Source organism: Panthera leo, chromosome A2 (assembly GCF_018350215.1).
Source record: "Panthera leo isolate Ple1 chromosome A2, P.leo_Ple1_pat1.1, whole genome shotgun sequence".
NCBI lineage: Eukaryota > Metazoa > Chordata > Mammalia > Carnivora > Felidae > Panthera > Panthera leo.
This window is the reverse complement of record NC_056680.1, coordinates 52788643-52806806: the sequence shown is the minus strand read 5'-3', so window position 1 is coordinate 52806806 and position 18164 is coordinate 52788643. Positions and strand designations below refer to the sequence as shown.

Genomic DNA, 18164 nt, shown 5'->3' with positions numbered 1-18164 from the left:
TCGACCACTTTCACCTATCCCCTCCTTACCCCACCCTGTAACCAGCAAACTGTTCTCTGTCTCGATTAATTTGTTTTTCTTCTAGATTTCACATATAAGAAACTAAACAGTATTTGTCTTTGTCTCCTCTCATATTTCGAGACCTTCCAAACCCTGTCAGTTTGTCTCTGCTTGTCTCCTGTCCCCACAGCTCCCTTAACAGTGCCCCTCATTACCTTCTGCGTAGCTCTTTCATATTGTTTACCCTATCTTTAGCTTCCCATTCTGTAGAATGGGACTACATGGTCCTATCAGAATAATTTTCATTGAATATGTAGATGACCAAGTCAGTTCTCTGCTCAGAGGTTGCAGTGGATCCCTAACACGTACACAATCAAACCCAACTTTTGTCAGAGCCCTCAGTCCTTCCATAATGTGGCCCCGATTGAAACTCCCATCCCTGTCTCCTACTTCCTATTCCCGTTTTATTCTTGTCTTCTAGCTGATTGGGGCAACTTGTTCCTGAATAGATTCTCCTTTTGTTCTTCCTTTCTGGAAGAACTTTTCTATCCATTCTTCAGAGGTTCAGCTCATGGTTCTGTTTTCTCTACAGTCTTTCAGAATTCATCTGTATTTCTGTAGGATTTTGTTTATACCACTATTGTGGCACTTAGCACACTTTACCTTAATCCATTATTTCCCTAAGTGTTCCCTAAGAGATGTTTCAGGTTAAATGAATGGCCAGTGAAATTTGAGAGATTTCATCTATCCAGAGGTAAATACCCCCACTGCCTGAGCCTCTGCAGGAGGAATGCCTAGCAGTATATTCCAAGCACAGGAAGCTGCTTAGTTCAGTTTACTTCAGTGTTTCCTGAACTTATTTCTAGAAAAATTTTATCTTGTAAAATATGAACATATAGTACAAAACACTTTAGAAAACACTGCCTTAAACTACTTTCTTGTAGGCACGTCTACTGTACAGATTGAAAGCTCTTTGAAAACAACTACTGGCCTTTGATTTTTTTTTTCCTACCTTGGCAGCACCTAGTAGATAATTTTTTTTTAATGTTTATTTATTTTTGAGAGAAAGCGAGAATGAGCAGGGGAGGGGCAGAGAGAGAGAGGGAGATGGGATCCGAAGTGGGCTCTGTGGGCAGAGAGCCCTACGTGGGGCTCAGGCTCAGAAGCCAACAGTGAGATCATGACCTGAGCTGCTGTTGGACCCTTAACTGACTGAGCCACCCAGGCGTCCCCATAGTTCACGTTTGTTGAATGAAATTACGTTGCCAGTCAAGACTTGATGTTTCTTTGGGGACCTGAAATACGAATATTATAAAGCAAGCTGATCCACCATGTCTTGTAACTGGCACATACCTAGTAGTTACTCAGTAAATGTTGAAGAAGTCTGATTAAATGCTGAGTGTCTTTTTTAATTAATTTATCTTTTTGAGAGAGTGTGGGCACGTGAGCGGGGTAGGAGCAGAGGGAGAGGGAGGGAGAGAATCCCAAGCAGGTGTTCCATTGCTGTCTTTAAAGGGTATAGTTAAAGGTATTTCTCTCAGTTGAACTAATAGAGTATGTCTGTTTTCCCAGTAATTGTGTATGTGTGCCTGTGTATGTGTGTGTGTGTGTGTGTGTGTAAGTAATCTGGAAAAGAAAAATTGGGCGAGGTGGCCTGATTTTCTAGGTTTTCCACCCACCATCTTTAAATGTTCTGCAGTCTTTGCTTTTATATGTATGCTGTAATTTAAGAAAACAATTAAAAATAAAACCCAGGCTTATTAGAAAACATGGCAGTAGATAAATTGGTGATGGGTGGTGGTGATAGTGGGTACTTACAAAACATATTTAAAATGTTTTTTTAATGTTTATTTATTTTTGAGAAAGAGAGAATGTGAGCAGGGGAGGGTTAGAGAGAGGGAGACACAGAATCTGAAGCAGACTCCGGGCTCCTAGCCATCAGCACAGAGCCCAATGTGGGGCTCGAACTCATGAACCGTGAGATCATGACCTGAGCTGAAGTCAGATGCTTAACCGACTGAGCCACCCAGGCTCCCCAAAACATATTTTAAAATAAAGATACACAGGGGCGCCTGGGTGGCTCAGTCTGTTTGCATCCGACTTCGGCTCAGGTCATGATCTGACGGTCCATGAGTTCGAGCCCCACGTCGGGCTCTGTGCTGACGGCTCAGAGCCAGGAGCCTGCTTCAGATTCTGTGTTTCCCTCTCCCTCTCTCTCTCTCTGCCCCTCCCCCACTCATGCGTGTGCGCTCTCTCTCTCTCTGTCTCTGTCTCTCTGTCAAAAATAAACATAAAAAAATTTTAAAGAAAGATAAACATATTGGGCTTAGAATACTACTTAAGTTAAAATGCCATTTAACTCATTTTAAAATAAAGATTCTTATTGGACTTCAAATACTATTTAACTCACCCCTGGAATTCACAGACCTTTCACTAGTACATTGAGTATATTAAGTGACAAGGTCACAAAGAATCTCTCAGCTAAGTAGGTGAATGAACAGAATGGTTCGAGCTTAGTCATTTTTGTTAAAACTAATAAACCAACAACCACCACCACCACAACAGAAATCTCAGACTGGTAGTACCACTACGTTCATAGAGTAGCCTTTGTTCCGAAGCTGTTTTTTACTTGGTATGTCTGAATGGGCATGTTTTTATGCATGCACATAAACATTTATAAGCACAAATAACATGGGCATGAATATTCACAATATCCATTCTTTTAGTTCTAACACTAGCTGTTTCCTCGAATCTGCAAGGTTTAGCTTAGTACACAGAATGGAATTTAACCCTTTCCTCTATTTGTGCCTGAACCAAATCCACTGCATTTCTTCACAGATTGGAAGATTTTCATCCTCAGGATTGTGATTTGCATTTCATGGGGGAATCATTCTAATTGTTAACTACCAGAATTCTTAAGGAGTCCTTTGAATTCTCTTTAAATTCTATTCTTTGTCTCTCTTTTTTTTCCGTCTAGGCTCCAACCAGGAATGGAGACGCCATTGGATGTTTTGTCAAGGGCAGCGTCTCTTGTGCATGCTGATGATGAAAAACGTAAGTCATGAACCTGTTTTAAAGCACTTTTACCCGTGTCCCCTTGTCTCCTGCATTATCATAGACTCACGTGTTTCTCCACACAGTTTGATGGTTATGTGCAGTTAACTTTGGTTGTTCTCAGAACAACTTAGTATTCTCCTTTTCATTTTCAAGTGCTAGAACATGTAAGTCTTGTAAATGTCATCTTTGGATACCACAGCTCCAAGGGTTAACTCGAGGAAGTCCTGTCCTTCCTGGCTTCCCAGCTCTTGAGTGAAGATAGTCCTTAAGAGACACTTAGGGACTCTGGAAGTTTACATAAATATGTGTTGCTTGACAGACAAATTGACCAGGAGAGAACTAGAGGTGGAAAAAATCATCCAAGAGCATTCCTGTCATAGGTGGCACGTATGTATGTGATAGAAAATAGTCTTGAAAATTCCATTTGCGTGAGTGAGAAACAGCAAATATTGGGGGGAAAATTCACTAATGTGGTGGGGGACAGGTGAAAGGAAAAAGAACATGACATTGTTCTCCATGAGGTTATTCCACAATGTGTTAAAGTGGGTTTCCTGCTCATCCTAGGGTTTTTAGTTAAGTTTTTATTTAAGTTTTTAAATAAGTTCTTTTTCAAAGTTAAAATTGCTTGTCGAACAGTATTTGCAAGGGTGACTGTTTTATGTGGGAACCAAGTTTTCTTTTTCTAAGCACTAAAATGCTAAAAACAAAAAAATTTCTAAGGTTGAGCTTTTATACACTATAAATTCTTTTTTTATTTTTTTATTGAAATCCAAGTTAACATATAGTGTAATAATGGTTTCAGGAGTAGAATTTAGTGACTTGTCACTTATGTATGGTACCCATTGCTCATCCCAACAAGTGCCCTCCTTATTGCCCATCTCCCATTTAGTCCATTCCCCCACTAACATCACTCCAGCAGCCCTGTTTTCTGTATTTAAGATTCTCTTATGGTTTGCCTCCCTGTTTTTATCTTATTTTTTCCTTCCTTTCTGTTTTGTTTCTTAAATTCCACGTATGAGTGAAATCATATGATATTTGTCTTTCTCTGATGGACTTATTTTGCTTAGCATACATTCTAGTTTCATCCATATTTTTGCAAATGGCAAAATTTCTTTCTTTTTGATTGTTGAGTAATATTCCATTATATACACATACATGCACACACACACACTGTATCTTCTTTATCCATTCATCAGTTGATGGACATTTGGGCTCTTTCCATACTTTGGTTATTATTGATAGGGCTGCTGTAAACATTGGGGTATATGTGCCCCTTCAAATCAGCATTTTCGTATTTCTGTATCCTTTGGATAAAAACTAGTATTGCAGTTGCTGGGTCATAGGGTAGTTCTATTTTTAATTTTTTGAGGAACCTCCATACTGTTCTTCAGAGTGGCTGCACCAGTTTGCATTCCCACCAATAATGCAAAAGGGTTCCCCTTTCTCCGCATCCTCACCAACATCTGTTGTTTCCTGAGTTGATAATTTTAGCCATTCTGACCAATGTGAGGTGGTGTCTCACTGTGGTTTTGATTTGTATTTTCCTGATAATGAGTGATGTTGAGATCTTTTCATCTGTCTGTTAGTCATCTGGATGTCTTCTTTGGAAAAGTGTTCATGTCTTTTGCCAATTTCTTCACTGGATTATTTGCTTTTTGGGTATTGAGTTTGATAAGTTCTTTATAGATTTTTTAAAAATATAATGTATTGTCAAGTTGGCTAGCATACAGTATACACTATAAATTCTTAAAGATGAACTACTTTCCAATTCAAGTCTTAATGAATAGGCAGACTGGAAAGTGCATATCCTTAAAATGTAAGCTCTGCCTTTTTACTGTCTAGGACTTTTATTTTTCTAAGCCTCAGTTTCCTCATTCCTAACATGAAATAACACTTACAAAGTATTTGTGAGGATTAAATGGGCTATTGTATAGATAGTGCCTATCTTAGCTCTTGGCTCCTGGTGGGGATTGCCATAATCTGTTCACTTTGGGCAGTTTTGTTGGTTTGTGGTTGGGCTTATTCTAGTCCTGTGTATTATCAGTGTGCCTGGGTCTTCCCACCCTCTCCTAACACCAACACTCACACGAAGTTATCTTTAAACTAGTGATTGGATGAGGTAACAATTAGAGGGTTTTTTTTTTTTTTTTTTAAACCTCTTGCATAATTTACATTTATTTAGGTTTTGGATTGTTGGGGGGGAGATATAACTATCCATTGGTGTAGTATAATTATCCCTTCCTAAAGAAATCGAAACTCAGGATGTTATGTATCATTTCTAGGGACGCTAAGTTAGGGAGAGGCAACTCAGGTTGTGGGCTTTTATCTAAGATTGCTGAAAAGCATGAAAAGCTCCTTTATGTCTCTAAGATTGCAGTATATGTTGCTGACTTGAATAGCTAGTTACAAGCTTCATTAAGTATGAATATAGTTAATTTAGAAGTTTTTATACTTTATTAGACAGTATTACAAAACTTTTTTTAATGTTTATTCATTTTGAGAGAGAGAGCGTGCGTGCCCAATAGTGAGTGGGGGAGGGGCAGAGCGAGAGGGAGGCACAGAAACTGAAGTAGGCTCTAGGCTCTGAGGTGTTAGCATCGAGCCCAAGGCAGGACTTGAACCCATGACCTGTGAGATCATGACCTGAGGTGAAGTCGAATGCTTAACCAACTGAGCCACTCAGGTGCCCCTAGATAGTATTTTTAATTTCTGTTGTATAATGCCCGCATTTAGTTAGGATCAGTAAAACAAGATAGTGTTCATACAAATGATAAATGGAAGTAATGACCTTGAGGCTGCCCTTTGTGTCCTGGATGTAGAGAGTAAAAGTGTCTTCTTTTTTTCTCCTACCTTCTCAGGTTCGATTCTGGAGCCCAGCTTCAGGGTCACTGTGTTCAGGCAGGAGACCTGTATAGTTACCAGTTCAATGAACAAGGGTTGAATTCTTATATAAAAGGGGCACACATAGATGAACAAGGGACAGCCACTGCCTTTATGGAGCTTATGAACTTAGACACTTGCAGCTATAAAATGCATAGAAGGGGGAGACTGGGCATACTTGGTGATAGAAGTAGAACGATAATGCCAAGGGAGACAGGAATTCTTACTTTCTTCCTGTGTTCAGCACATCTGTTAATGATTTGCAGAGTAAGGATATATGCGTATACAAGGCCAGAACGATCACAGAGTAGCCTTCATTCTGGAATATTCTTCTTTGGACTCTGGCATGATTCTGGAATCCCTCTGGAATGAGTTCAGTTTCTCAGGATCATTTTTTACATTTAAAGAAGAGGGAAAAAGTCCAAAGATGTGTATAGTCATTATTATTAACATCAGGCAACATTTTTGAGAAACTTTTTTGCTATGATGCTCTGTGCATCATCACCCACAGGAGCACAGAGCTCAAAAACCAGGCATTCATTGTATTTTCTATTATCTAGTCATGTAAGTATGTTAAAATTTATTCTATTTATAGGCAAAGTTGAGCATTAAGTTCAGAGTCTTCCAGTAGATTTCTTAAGACCTACTTGGGCTTGTTCAGCTTGAATTAGCTTTCTCTGTCCCAGATTAGTTCTATTTTAGCTTTTGTTGTAAATTGCTCTTACATTTAGCATTCTCCTCAACATTTAAAAAAGTCTTGTGTATGTAATCTGATTTGGGTGTCTTATTACAAACAGAAAAATGTTCTACTACTTGAGATCGGTTTCCCGACTCCTGTAGGTGACCTAAATGATTCTCTTTTCTTTTGCTCATGGAGAACTGAAAACTTAGGCATTTTTGAAGATGTTATTGTTTGAGTATTTTGAAGAGAACAGTACCTATTAGGATTTGGATCTGTAATACCTGATAGCCTTAAGGCTTCATTATGTCTACTAGCAGAGAATAGAAGAAATATCTCAATGGTACACTGTAGAGCTGAAGTCAATAGTGAAATGGTGGTTTTGTAGTCACACAATAGTCACTTATCTGGATGGCCTAGAAGGAATACATTTACTTAAAATAATCATTCCACCGCTCATGAGACATTGATTTAATCAGCACCCAGGGTAATCCTGGAAGGTACTTAATGAGAATACAACATGAGATTGCCCATTTTTCCCTGTGCTGCAGGAATCTCTTCTTTCAGTCGTAATTAATGCTGGTGCTGGGACGACCCCAACCTTTTTCCAGGTTTATTTTTAGTAGTCAAAATTGAACAAAATTTGAGGATAAGACATGTTAGCACTGATGTTTAGAACAACACCTTGGTGTGTCTTTTTTTTTTTTTTTTTAATTTATGTATTTTTTTTTTTTTTTTTGTAATGTTTTGCTTTATTTTTGACAGAGAGAGCGAGCAAGCGAGCAAGCAGGGGAGGGGCAGAGAGATAGGGAGACACAGAATCTGAAACAGGCTCCGGGCTGTCAGCACAGAACCCGATGTGGGGCTCTAACTTACCAACCATGAGATCATGACCTGAGCTGAAGTCAGACGCTTAACCCACCGAGCTACCCAGGCGCCCCCACTTTGGTGCATCTTTAACATAATTTATTTTATTGTGATTTTTACAAAATATTTTTGGTAATTTTGTTCATGTGGCTTCTGATGAGAAGATCTTGTATCTGCTGACGTCTTCACTTAGAATAAAATAATTTTGAGGGGCACCTGTGTGCATCAATTAGTTGAGTGTCTCACTTTGGCTCAGGTCATGATCTTGCTGTTAGTGAGTTCAGGCCCACGTTGGGCTTGCTGCTGTCAGGGCGGAGCCTGCTTTCAATCCTCTGTCCCTCTCTCTCTGTCCCTCCCCTGCTTGTGTGTGCTCTCTCTCTCTCATAAATAAACATTAAAAAAATAATTTTAAGAACTGTGAAATTTTGGTTTTGAGGATTTTGGTGGAGGAGATAGCACTTTGGATTCGCTCTGATGAGCGTGCATACGATCAGGAAAAATGGGATAAAGTTGGTGTGATTGAAGTGGGGAGAACAGGAACACAAGCCAGTCTTTGTAGGGGTTGCTGCTGCACCCACTTGCTCCTAGAAATTCACGAACTCCTCACTTGGTGAAGTTCACTGCAAGTTGACTGAATGATGAAGTGTAAATTACCATAATCCTCCAAGTAAAGAATGGCCAGGAATACAAGCTTTTCTTATTAGAGGGGACTGATGCCCCCCTGATACATGGGATATTTTCATGTATATAGGTTGTAGTCTATTTTGCCTTAAAAAGGAAAAAAAGCTTGTCTGATTAATTATAACATGATGATCAGTTGCACTCGTGTCCTGTTTTCGCAGGTAAATTTCCTTTCTGCAAGATCCTGACCATCCTCTGCATCAGTATAGTAACTGGCTGCTGTGTGCACAGGTTACAGGGGCTTTAGCCACCACTTTGCGTTGAGCATATTGGCTGGATCTGCTCCTGTCTCTTTCTTCCTCTATCCTCTTAGTCTCTTGTTTTTCCTCCCAGCGTCTGTTAGGGTACCTTTCAAACATTTCTGACCATGGCACAGGGTAGAAAAGCATTTATATTGTACTGATATATTGACATAAATGATACAAAAGCTTCATGAAGCAGAAATTACCCTGAGTGCATGGAGATGTGCCTGTTCTGTTCTTTATATTCTGCTTTGTTTTTATGAAAGTTGGGTCATGACTCATTAAATAGACTTTAGGATTCACTAATGAATGCACTTGAAAAAACATGATTTACTTTATATCTCTTTTGTTGGATAAACTTGCTGCTGGCTCCTCCATTTAGGTGCTGGGAAGACTTGACTAACACATGGGTCATGAAAATACAGTGAGCCAGAGGATTCAGACATGCTGGAATATATCGGTGACTAGACAGGAATGACATCAGTTCCTTTCAAGAGGACGGGAGGTCTTGGCACACCAGTTGTGAGCAAACGTGACTGTTTAGACACACTTCTTCCATGTTCTCAGGCTACATTGTTCCCACATTTTAGAGTCAGGGCTCAAATTCTGGTTACTCCCCTTTGGTTAAATCTAATTAGCTCCATCTTGTTCCCTAAAGTGTGCTCCTAACTGTACCTTGACACTGTTGAGCCTACCTAATAGGCACTGATGGAGAGGACACCCATCTGATCATTTGTAGCCCAATTTGATGGTTTTGTTTTATTGCATTAGTTATTTTTATTCTTGGTATCTTAAAACACCTGAGAGGGATACCACGCATTTCCATCCATGACAGTAGCTTACTGTGGCAATGATTCCCAAAGAGAGGAAGAACGGGTGTTTGTAAGCATTCTGAAAATGCCTGACTCGGTGATTCTGATGGTGGGTCCCTCTTCCCAGCTGAGAGTCATTGGTCTAATAATATTCTTTGGGGAATTCTGGATCTGGATCTTTAAGGAGGGGCTAGATCCCCCTAAGTGTCAGGTGCTGTAATTCCTTGGCTATCATGTATTCTTTAACCAAATTAACCATTTATATTTTGTACCATTTCCTTTGACACTGTCTCTCATGTATATGTGCATATATTTACATATACATATGTGTATATATATGCGTATATACACATATGTATATGCGGATTATTTTTCCTGAAACACCTGAGAGTAGGAGGTATCATGCCTCTTTACTCCTAAGTAAATATGTTTCCTACAAATGAGAATACTGTCTTGCATAATCACAAAATGCTTGTCTTTATTAAAATGTTACTTATATAAGCGTAATAGTAGGCATAAAACCTTTATGCATTAGTTCGTGTACAATGTCATAACCAGAATATGAATTTATAATTTAAATATAGCCATAAAAGTTAGGCATGATACAGTAGATAGTAATGGGCTACAACTAAAGCCTCTTCCACTAGTATGATACCGCTGCCATGCTGGGGTTGATTCTTCAATGTCAGGGTGCCTGTACTGCTGTGTGTCCTCTGATACAGTTTCCTCCCCACTTTTATCTTTGTACACTCTTGTAAGAAGATACGTCATTGCACAGATGGTGGTGATGTTTTTCCTAGTGCAGATGTTTCAATTTCATATTAGACTTAATTTCTGTCATTTTCTCATTAGACTAGGAAGAAATGCAAACATCTCTGAAATCATGTGCCAGTATACCTGGTTGTATCGTAGATGTCTGATTCAGAATATGGTTATGTCAGATTTCTCGTCCCCCAACCCAAGATTTTCTTTTTTTTAAAGTAAACGCTAGGTCTGGTGTGGGACTTGAACTCATGACTTGGAGAATAAGAGTCACATGTTTCTACCAACTAAGCCACCCAGGCGCTCCTGCTTATGTCAGATTTTTAAAAAGATTCTGTTTGAAATAACAACACAAGTAAAAATTGTCACAGACCTCTGAGCTTTGTCTGTGGACCTCAGTTTAATCACTGTATTACCTCATTTTGTTCTCATGAAAACCTTGTTAAGTAGGTGTTTTAATGAGTCCCATTTTCTAGAGAAGGGAACTGAGGCTTACATACTTTAAGTAATTTGAATACTAATTACAGTACTTGATTATACTAATAAATAAGGATCCTTAAGTGGTATGGCAGTGCTGAGATTTGAAGTCAAGTAGCTGGACTCTGAAGCTTAAGCCCTTAATTTTTCTCTGTGTGCCTTCTCAGAGGGAGGGCATTGAAGACTGCTGAATGATTGAAAGTGTATATATACATACATACATACATACATAGAAAACTTCTGTTTTACTACCTCCAGTAATAAGTTAGCAAAGAGGTTTTTCTTTGGAAAATGTTTCCCAACCAGTGAAATAGCATTTCATAAGTATTAAGTAGCTGTAATCAGTGAAATATTTAGGATGTATGGTAGCACGTATTCAGGAACCACAGGAACTGTGCTTTCTCTTGTGTGTCCATGACTCAGATGCCCACTGCCACAGAACTTTTTTTTTTTTTTAAGTTTACTTATGTATTTTGAGAGAGAGTGAGGGAACACCGGCATGAATGGGGGAGGGTTAGAGAGAGGGACAGAGAGAATCCCAGGTAGGCTCCACGCTGTCAGTGCAGAGCCGACTGCAGAGCTCCATCTCAAACCATGAGATCATGACCTGAGCCGAAATCAAGAGTCGTACGCTTAACCAGCTGAGCCACCCAGAGGCCCCACAGAACTTCTCTTTGTATGGGACTTTCTTTTCTAGTAAATATCTTTCAGTTAAGAGGGTCTGATGGCATGGGTGGCCTCACTGAGTAACAGATCCCTTATTGCTAAAGTGTTCAAGCGGAGAAGAGATAACCACTGGTTAGTCATTGTAGAAGAGAGTTGGCAGCGAGTGGGTGGCCACACTCTCTGACCTAAGGTTCTTTGAGTCTGTTAGATCCTAGACTTGATCAAGGCAAGGGTCCTGTTCCGCACCACTTCATATTCCAAGCACGTGCCATTTGATGCATGTGGTTGGCATTTTATAAACCTCTGTTGGTAGTAAAGTAATGCTGTAGTAAAAGGCTCGTCTCTAAGGAATTAATTTTTTTAACACTAGCAAAAATGACTCATTACAATGGTCACTATTACTACTAATAATGTACAAACCAAAAGGAGTACTGTATTCCACTTGATAATAATAGTTTGCCAAACATTTTCATCTGATGGTTATAACAAGAACTTTTGCAGTAGGCTGAGTGGGAGGTGTCAGAGAAAAAATTAAGCTTGGAAAAGTTGGATGCCGAATTCAAGATTAAAGTGTAAAAAAACCGAAACAAAACAAAACACTTGCCCTATGTCTCCTTTCTGTGCCTTCGTATGCAGTCCCACGCCAGGATTGTCAGAGGCGCAGTTAATAACTGAGTGGCAGCTGTTGCTGGGGTGGGAAGTGCAACATTCTCCAGGGCAGGGAATCACGTGGTCTTGGGGAGCTGCCTCCTCTGACTCCGTGTTCCCAAGCCTTTTGATTTTCAAAATAAGGACTGAATTTACTGCCCTTTCTAAAGGTTAGATTCACTAATAATATACTTTGTGCTTTCAATTATTTCCCTTTTCTGAACAGTGGCATTGAAAATACCATCTCCCAAAAGTTTATTTTACTTTTAAAAGGTTCATAAAACATAAGGCGGGATAGTATTTATGTGCTAACTTAAGACACTCTAGGTGTGGTCAGCTGCTTTAATCAAAGGTTGCCTCCCAGGGTCAGCACCTGGCATATAGTCAGAAGGGCTGCCCTCCAGAGATAGCTACTACAAATGTCTCTGCTAGTTTTTGTGCTTTTATATCAACTCAAATTAGCATACTACATGTTAGAAATGGATCTCCGCCAGTGAAAATAATGGCTTGTTAATTAGGATAATGGATGTTGGAAATAGATTCTTCCACTGAATAGCTCTTTAGCCACTTGAGGATGGTTTATTATGTTTCTTTTAACCCAATATTTCTCAGTCTTTAGAAATCCACACTTTCCTTTAATACACATGAAAATATAATGAGCTAATTTTAATGTCGGTTGCAATTCAATTTAAAGTGTCAGAGTTGAGACTCCTTGGATGAAGTACTTATTTTTTCATTTGATGCCCATCTTCCTCAGTGTCCCCTTTGCTTCCCAGCATGTTCCTCCCTCCTGGGGGGTTCTCTCTTTCCCTCTCTGCATCTGGAGAATCGCTGCCCTAATCAGGATCTTCTCCGCACATCCCCCACACCTGCAGCCATTTGTTGAGTATGTCTTCTAAACTCACCGTTGGGAGTCACTGTCTTCTCTGCCACCCCTGGCTCCTCAGTGTGGGGCTTGAACTCACAAACCTTGAGATCATGACTTGAGCTAAAGTCGGACATGTAACTGACTGACCCATCTAGGTGCCCTGGGACCTAAGCAATGATTTTTGTGTGTGATCTGGCTATAGTGTACCTGGTACTGCCACCAGCTTTGATCTGGAGTTCTTTGGGGTGGAGGGAATAACAGGGGGTGGGAGGGCAGACTGGTGCCAAGTGCACGAAGCTGCCAAGTGTAAGACCTTAGGGAGGAGGGAATCCTGGAGAACACAGCTCTTGACCCCTTTCCAGGAGGCAGCCATCATCTAGCTGCGGTCACTGTCAGAGCTGGCTCCTGAGAGCCAGCTGTGTGCATCTCAGCTGGGACCTCATGTTGGAAACTTGTCCTCAGCCACGGTGGGGGTATTTACACCATGGCAAAAGCCACAGATGTGGGCTTTTTTGGTTTTTACTCCCAACACAGCCACTTGTTACCATTTACTAGCATGCCACTGGCTCCTGGTTTCTGCTTTCACATGGGACTATGGGGCTGGATTTGTCAAATTTTCTGATTGTTCAAGACAAACTGAATCCTGGATTTTTATGTAAAATGTCTAGATTTTTAAAATTTCATGTGAGCCAAACAAGCATTTCCTTGCCAAGATTGTCTTGTAAGTATCTAGTATATGCTTTTTGGTCTAGTTTCAATACTTATATTAACATAACCTATAATAATAGGTTTTTTATTTTTTTTATTTTTTATTATTTATTTATTTATTTTTTTAATAATAGGTTTTTTAAAAAAGCAATTTACTTTAGCTTCTCTCCCTTCTCTCATTGTGGTTGGGAATGACTATAGCAGTTCTTTTCTTTTTTCTTTTCTTTTTTTTGGTAATGTTTATTTTTGAGAGAAACAGAGTGTGAGCGAGGGAGGGGCAGAGAGAGAGGACACACAGAATCTGAAACAGGCTCCAGGCTCTGACCTGTCAGCACAGAGCCAGACGTGGGAGTCGAACCCACAAACGGCGAGATCACGACTTGAACCAAAGTCGGACGCTTAACCAACTGAGCCACCCAGGTGCCCCATGACTATGGTAATTCTTTAAGAGCTAAAGAGGTGGTATTTAATATTAAACTCTCTCCTAGTATCTATCATTAACTTGATATGGAAATTAATTTGGATTAATTTTTCTTCTTATTTAGATTTTCTGTTGTTTAAGGACAGGCCACATGTTGTCTTCATCTGCTTTTGCTTTCTTTAAAAAAAATTTTTTTTTAATATTTATTTATTTTTGAGAGACCCACACAGACAGAGTGTGAATGCGGGAGGGGCAGAGAGAGAGGGAGACATAGAATCTGAAGCAGGCTGCAGGCTCTGAGCTGTCAGCACAGAGCCCAACACGGGGCTTGAACTCATGAACCACGAGATCATGACCTGAGCTAAAGTCAGAAACTTAACCGACTGAGCCACCCAGGTGCCCCTGCTTTGCTTTCTTTAAAGATTTATGTTACACACTTATGAAATACTTATTGAATTGATATTTGATGTGGGTGTAATTTGCAGAAGCAATACGTTTGGGTTTTCACTTTTAGGGGAAATAGAGCCAAGTTTGAAATATCAAACTGCTATATCCTTAGTGGTTTTAGATTTATTGTAACTGCCTATTTATTGGATCAAACTCTTGATCCCTTGTAAATGAAATGAATAAATCTTTCCATTTGAAATCTGGAGAAGTTGCCATTTCTTTCTCTAGGACTGCCTTTCTCATCAGATTTTATATATATATATGTGTGTGTGTGTGTGTGTGTGTGTGTGTGTGTGTTTCTCCCTCTGAAAAATATTAAATGTCATTTCTTTCATGGAACTTGCCATGTTTAACTGGATTGTAGTCACTTTTTTAATGAACTTGAAAAAGCAGAAATCTGTTTTGTTCAGCAGTAAGCAAGGGTTGAGAAGAGTGATTTTTCTTTTCCTTAGCAAAGTGTTAGTTGGGGTGCTTTGAATAAAAGAGTTTAAATTACAAAGGAATATTTCATTTAGGAACTTTGTAAAACAAACTGGACTTTGGGGATAAAATGTCAGCCTGAACATATGCCTTTAGCTCCCCTCTTACCAAAAATCCTTTAAAATAACAAAATACAGACATTAAAATCTGTTATACTGTTAGAAAACCAGAAAATGTACCTACCTTTAGTAGACCAAAAGTTAAGAAGAATTCCTGGAAAATTGGAAACAGGTGGGGTTAGATTGACAAAAGGAAATAAAAATTAAAAAATCATAACCCAAAACACAGGTGCAAAAGAAAATGGAATTAAAAGCAGAGCTTACGGTGACTAACCTAACCGCTACTGACAGGAAGGGGCCCTAGAGCCAAATTCGAGAAACTACAGTATTCCATTTATAACTGTGACCCTCCGGCTAAGAGCTGAGACCTGTACTGTGAAAAATGTGAATGCTCTCTCTTGGGAGGACTCCTCAGGTGGGTGTAGGGATCTGAGAGAGAAGCAGAGTGGAGCTTAACATTAGGGTGGTCACCCCCAACAAAAAGCAGGGTGGGCAAGACAATGTAAGCCTTCCTTCCCATAGGCAGTGTCCACAAAAATCCTTCCCCACTAGAGGAAACTTTCTTATCTAGGCAGTTTTGTGTATTTGTCTCCCAGCCTATTTTCTTGCTTGTTTCCCACTCATACACCCCAAAGCAAAGCCTGTCACTGGACACCTCTTCTACTCTTACATAGAGCCGAATGGGGACTCTCCCCAAGGAAAGACCTGCCGCTAGCCCCGACATGCATTAGCTGCCCTTGTTGATTGACCTCGTCTTTTATTCTGAAGTGTGAATGAATGTCAAAGGGTCATCCAGCATTCATGGAAACCACATAGGATGAAAGAAAGACCCAGAGTAAGCAGAATTTGGGGAATATAGGAGAAGCTGAAAACATATTAGTTGGTATCTTCAAAAAGATGTGAGATGGTGAATATGTTAGATAATAGCCTGGTATGAAAAAAGATTATGCAATAAAGTTCATGGAAATTTAAACTAGTATTATTGAACTTAAAAGGTTAAGCACATCTGCTTGAGAATTAGGCAGATGTGATTAAAGACAAATTTGGTAATCTGGAAGATAGGCAACAAAATTTTGTTGAGTATCCAAAATTTTGGAGAATATCACAAGGAAATTAGGAAGTAATAGAGATCTTAAACATCCATCAGATGGAAGTTCTGGTGGGATGAGGCCAAAGAAGTATTGAGAAAATGCATTTATTAGAAAAATAGGAAATTAATGGGCCCAGTGAACAACCAAAATATTGATAGTAGTAGTAGTAATAATAATAGCACCAGAGTAGAAAGAAAATAATTGATCTCTGCTTTTATTTTTGTAAATAAAAATTAGTAAATCTAAACAAAATCAAAAACTGTTTTGTTTTGTTTTTTAAATAGGCCAACAAATGACAAATTCTTTGGTGAATTTGATTAAGGAAATGAGACTATATACAATTACAGAACATTAGAGATGATAAGAGTGGCATAATCATGAGTACAGATAGATATAACAAAGAGTGAAAAATGTAGGTGAAACGGATGCTTTAATGTGAATCATTGAGAGGTAGAAGATTTGAATTGGTCAATGATTATGGGAAAAATTGAAAAAGTAGTCTGAGATATGAGGCCCAGATGGCTTAATAAGTGAATTTTACCAAATCTTCAAGAAACAAATTTCCCTATAACACTTTTCTGGTGTGTAGAGAGCACTTTCTGACTCCTTCTGTAAGGGTAGTATCATTATGATACCAAAATGTACAAAGAAGGCACAAAGCGTATGTATATAAGTCAGTTTCACTTATAACATAGACATGAGAATCCTAAATTAAATGTTACAAAAATCAGTCTAGCAGTGTAGTAAAAAAGTAACATATTACGTGTTCAAGTAAGTTGTTCGCATCACTGGAATGCAAGGACAGTTCAGTAACAGGAATCTTATAATGTAATACATTATTTGTATTACCTTAGTAGATTAAAAGAAGAAAAATCTGTATAACATTCATGACAGAAATCCAAAAAGTATTTGATGAAATTCAGTATCAATTTATGACAAAAACTTAGCATGACGTGATTCAAAAGAAACTTTCTTACATTGATAAAAGTTACCTTTTAGAAACCTATAATCAATATGTTTAATGGTGAAACAGTTTAAGTCAGGGGTAAGACAACTCAAATAGCATTGATCTTCAGGTTCTACCTAGTTAATTTTTTTTTCAAGTTTTAATTTTATTTTAGTTCTGTTATAGTTAACATACAGTGTTACATTAGTTTCAAGTTACAATATAGTGATTCAGCAATTATTTACATTACTCAGTGCTCATCATGGTAAGGGTCCTCTTTAATCCCCATCATGTATTTTACCCATCCTCTCTCCCATCTCCCCTATGGTAACCATCAGTTCTCTATTAAGAGTCTTTTTTGGTTTGTCTTTTTTTTTTTTTTTTTTTCTCCTTTGCTCATTTGTTTCTTAAATTCAATATATGACCAAAATCATATGGGGTCTTTGTCTTATTTCACTTAGCAGTATATTCTCTAGCTCCATCTGTGTTGTTACAAATGGCAGGATTTCATTCTTTATTATGGCTGAATAATGTTCTATCATACATATAGTGTGTGTGTGTGTGTGTGTGTGTGTGAATTTATGTATGTATATATGTATATATGTATATACATGCATTCACACACACACACACACTGTATCTTCTTTATCCATTTATCTGTCTGTGGAGACTTAGGCAGTTTCCATATTTGGCTATTATAATTAATGATGCATATATCCCTTTGAATTAGTGTTGTTTTTTTTTTTTTAATTTTTTTAATGTTTATTTTTGAGAGAGAGACAGAGCGTGAGCAGGGGAGGAGCAGAGAAAGAGGGAGACACAGAATCCGAAGCAGGTTCAGGCTTTGGGCTGTCGGCACAGATCCCGATGCAGGGCTCGAACCCACAGATCATGAGATCACAACGTGAGCTGAAGTCAGATGCCCAGCTGACGGAGCCACCCAGGTGCCCCTGTCTTTTTTTGGTAAATACCCAGTAGTGCAACTACTGGATTATAGGGTAGTTCTATTTTTAACTTTTTGAGGAAGCTTCATACTGTTTTCCACAAATACAGCTCGCATTTCCACCAACAGTGTACGGGGGTTCTTTTTTCTCCACATCCTTGCCAACACTTGTTATTTCTTGTGTTTTTGATTTTAGCCATTCAGACCCATGTGAGGTGATACCTCATTGTAGTTTTGATTTGCATTTCCCTGGTGATGAATGATGTTGAGCATCTTTTCATGTGTCTCTTGATATGGATGTCTTTGGAGAAATGTCTTTTCATGTTTTCTGCCTGTTTTTTAATTGGATTGTTTGTTTTGCTGATAAGTTTTATATAAGTTCTCTCTATATTTTGGATACTAACTATTGGATATGCTATTTGCAACTATC

At 38.8% G+C, this 18164-nt stretch overlaps 1 protein-coding gene across 2 annotated transcripts in view; it reads left to right on the top strand.

The window, feature by feature from the left end:
• Window positions 1-18164, top strand: part of VGLL4 (vestigial like family member 4) — a 167507-nt gene that overhangs the window by 12405 nt on the left and 136938 nt on the right. For both annotated transcript variants that reach the window (XM_042910961.1, XM_042910967.1), the window contains exon 2: window positions 2978-3054. In XM_042910961.1, coding sequence (XP_042766895.1) covers window positions 2991-3054 — 64 coding nt within the window. In that variant the 5' untranslated portion in view covers window positions 2978-2990. The remainder of the gene's footprint in view (window positions 1-2977; window positions 3055-18164) is intronic.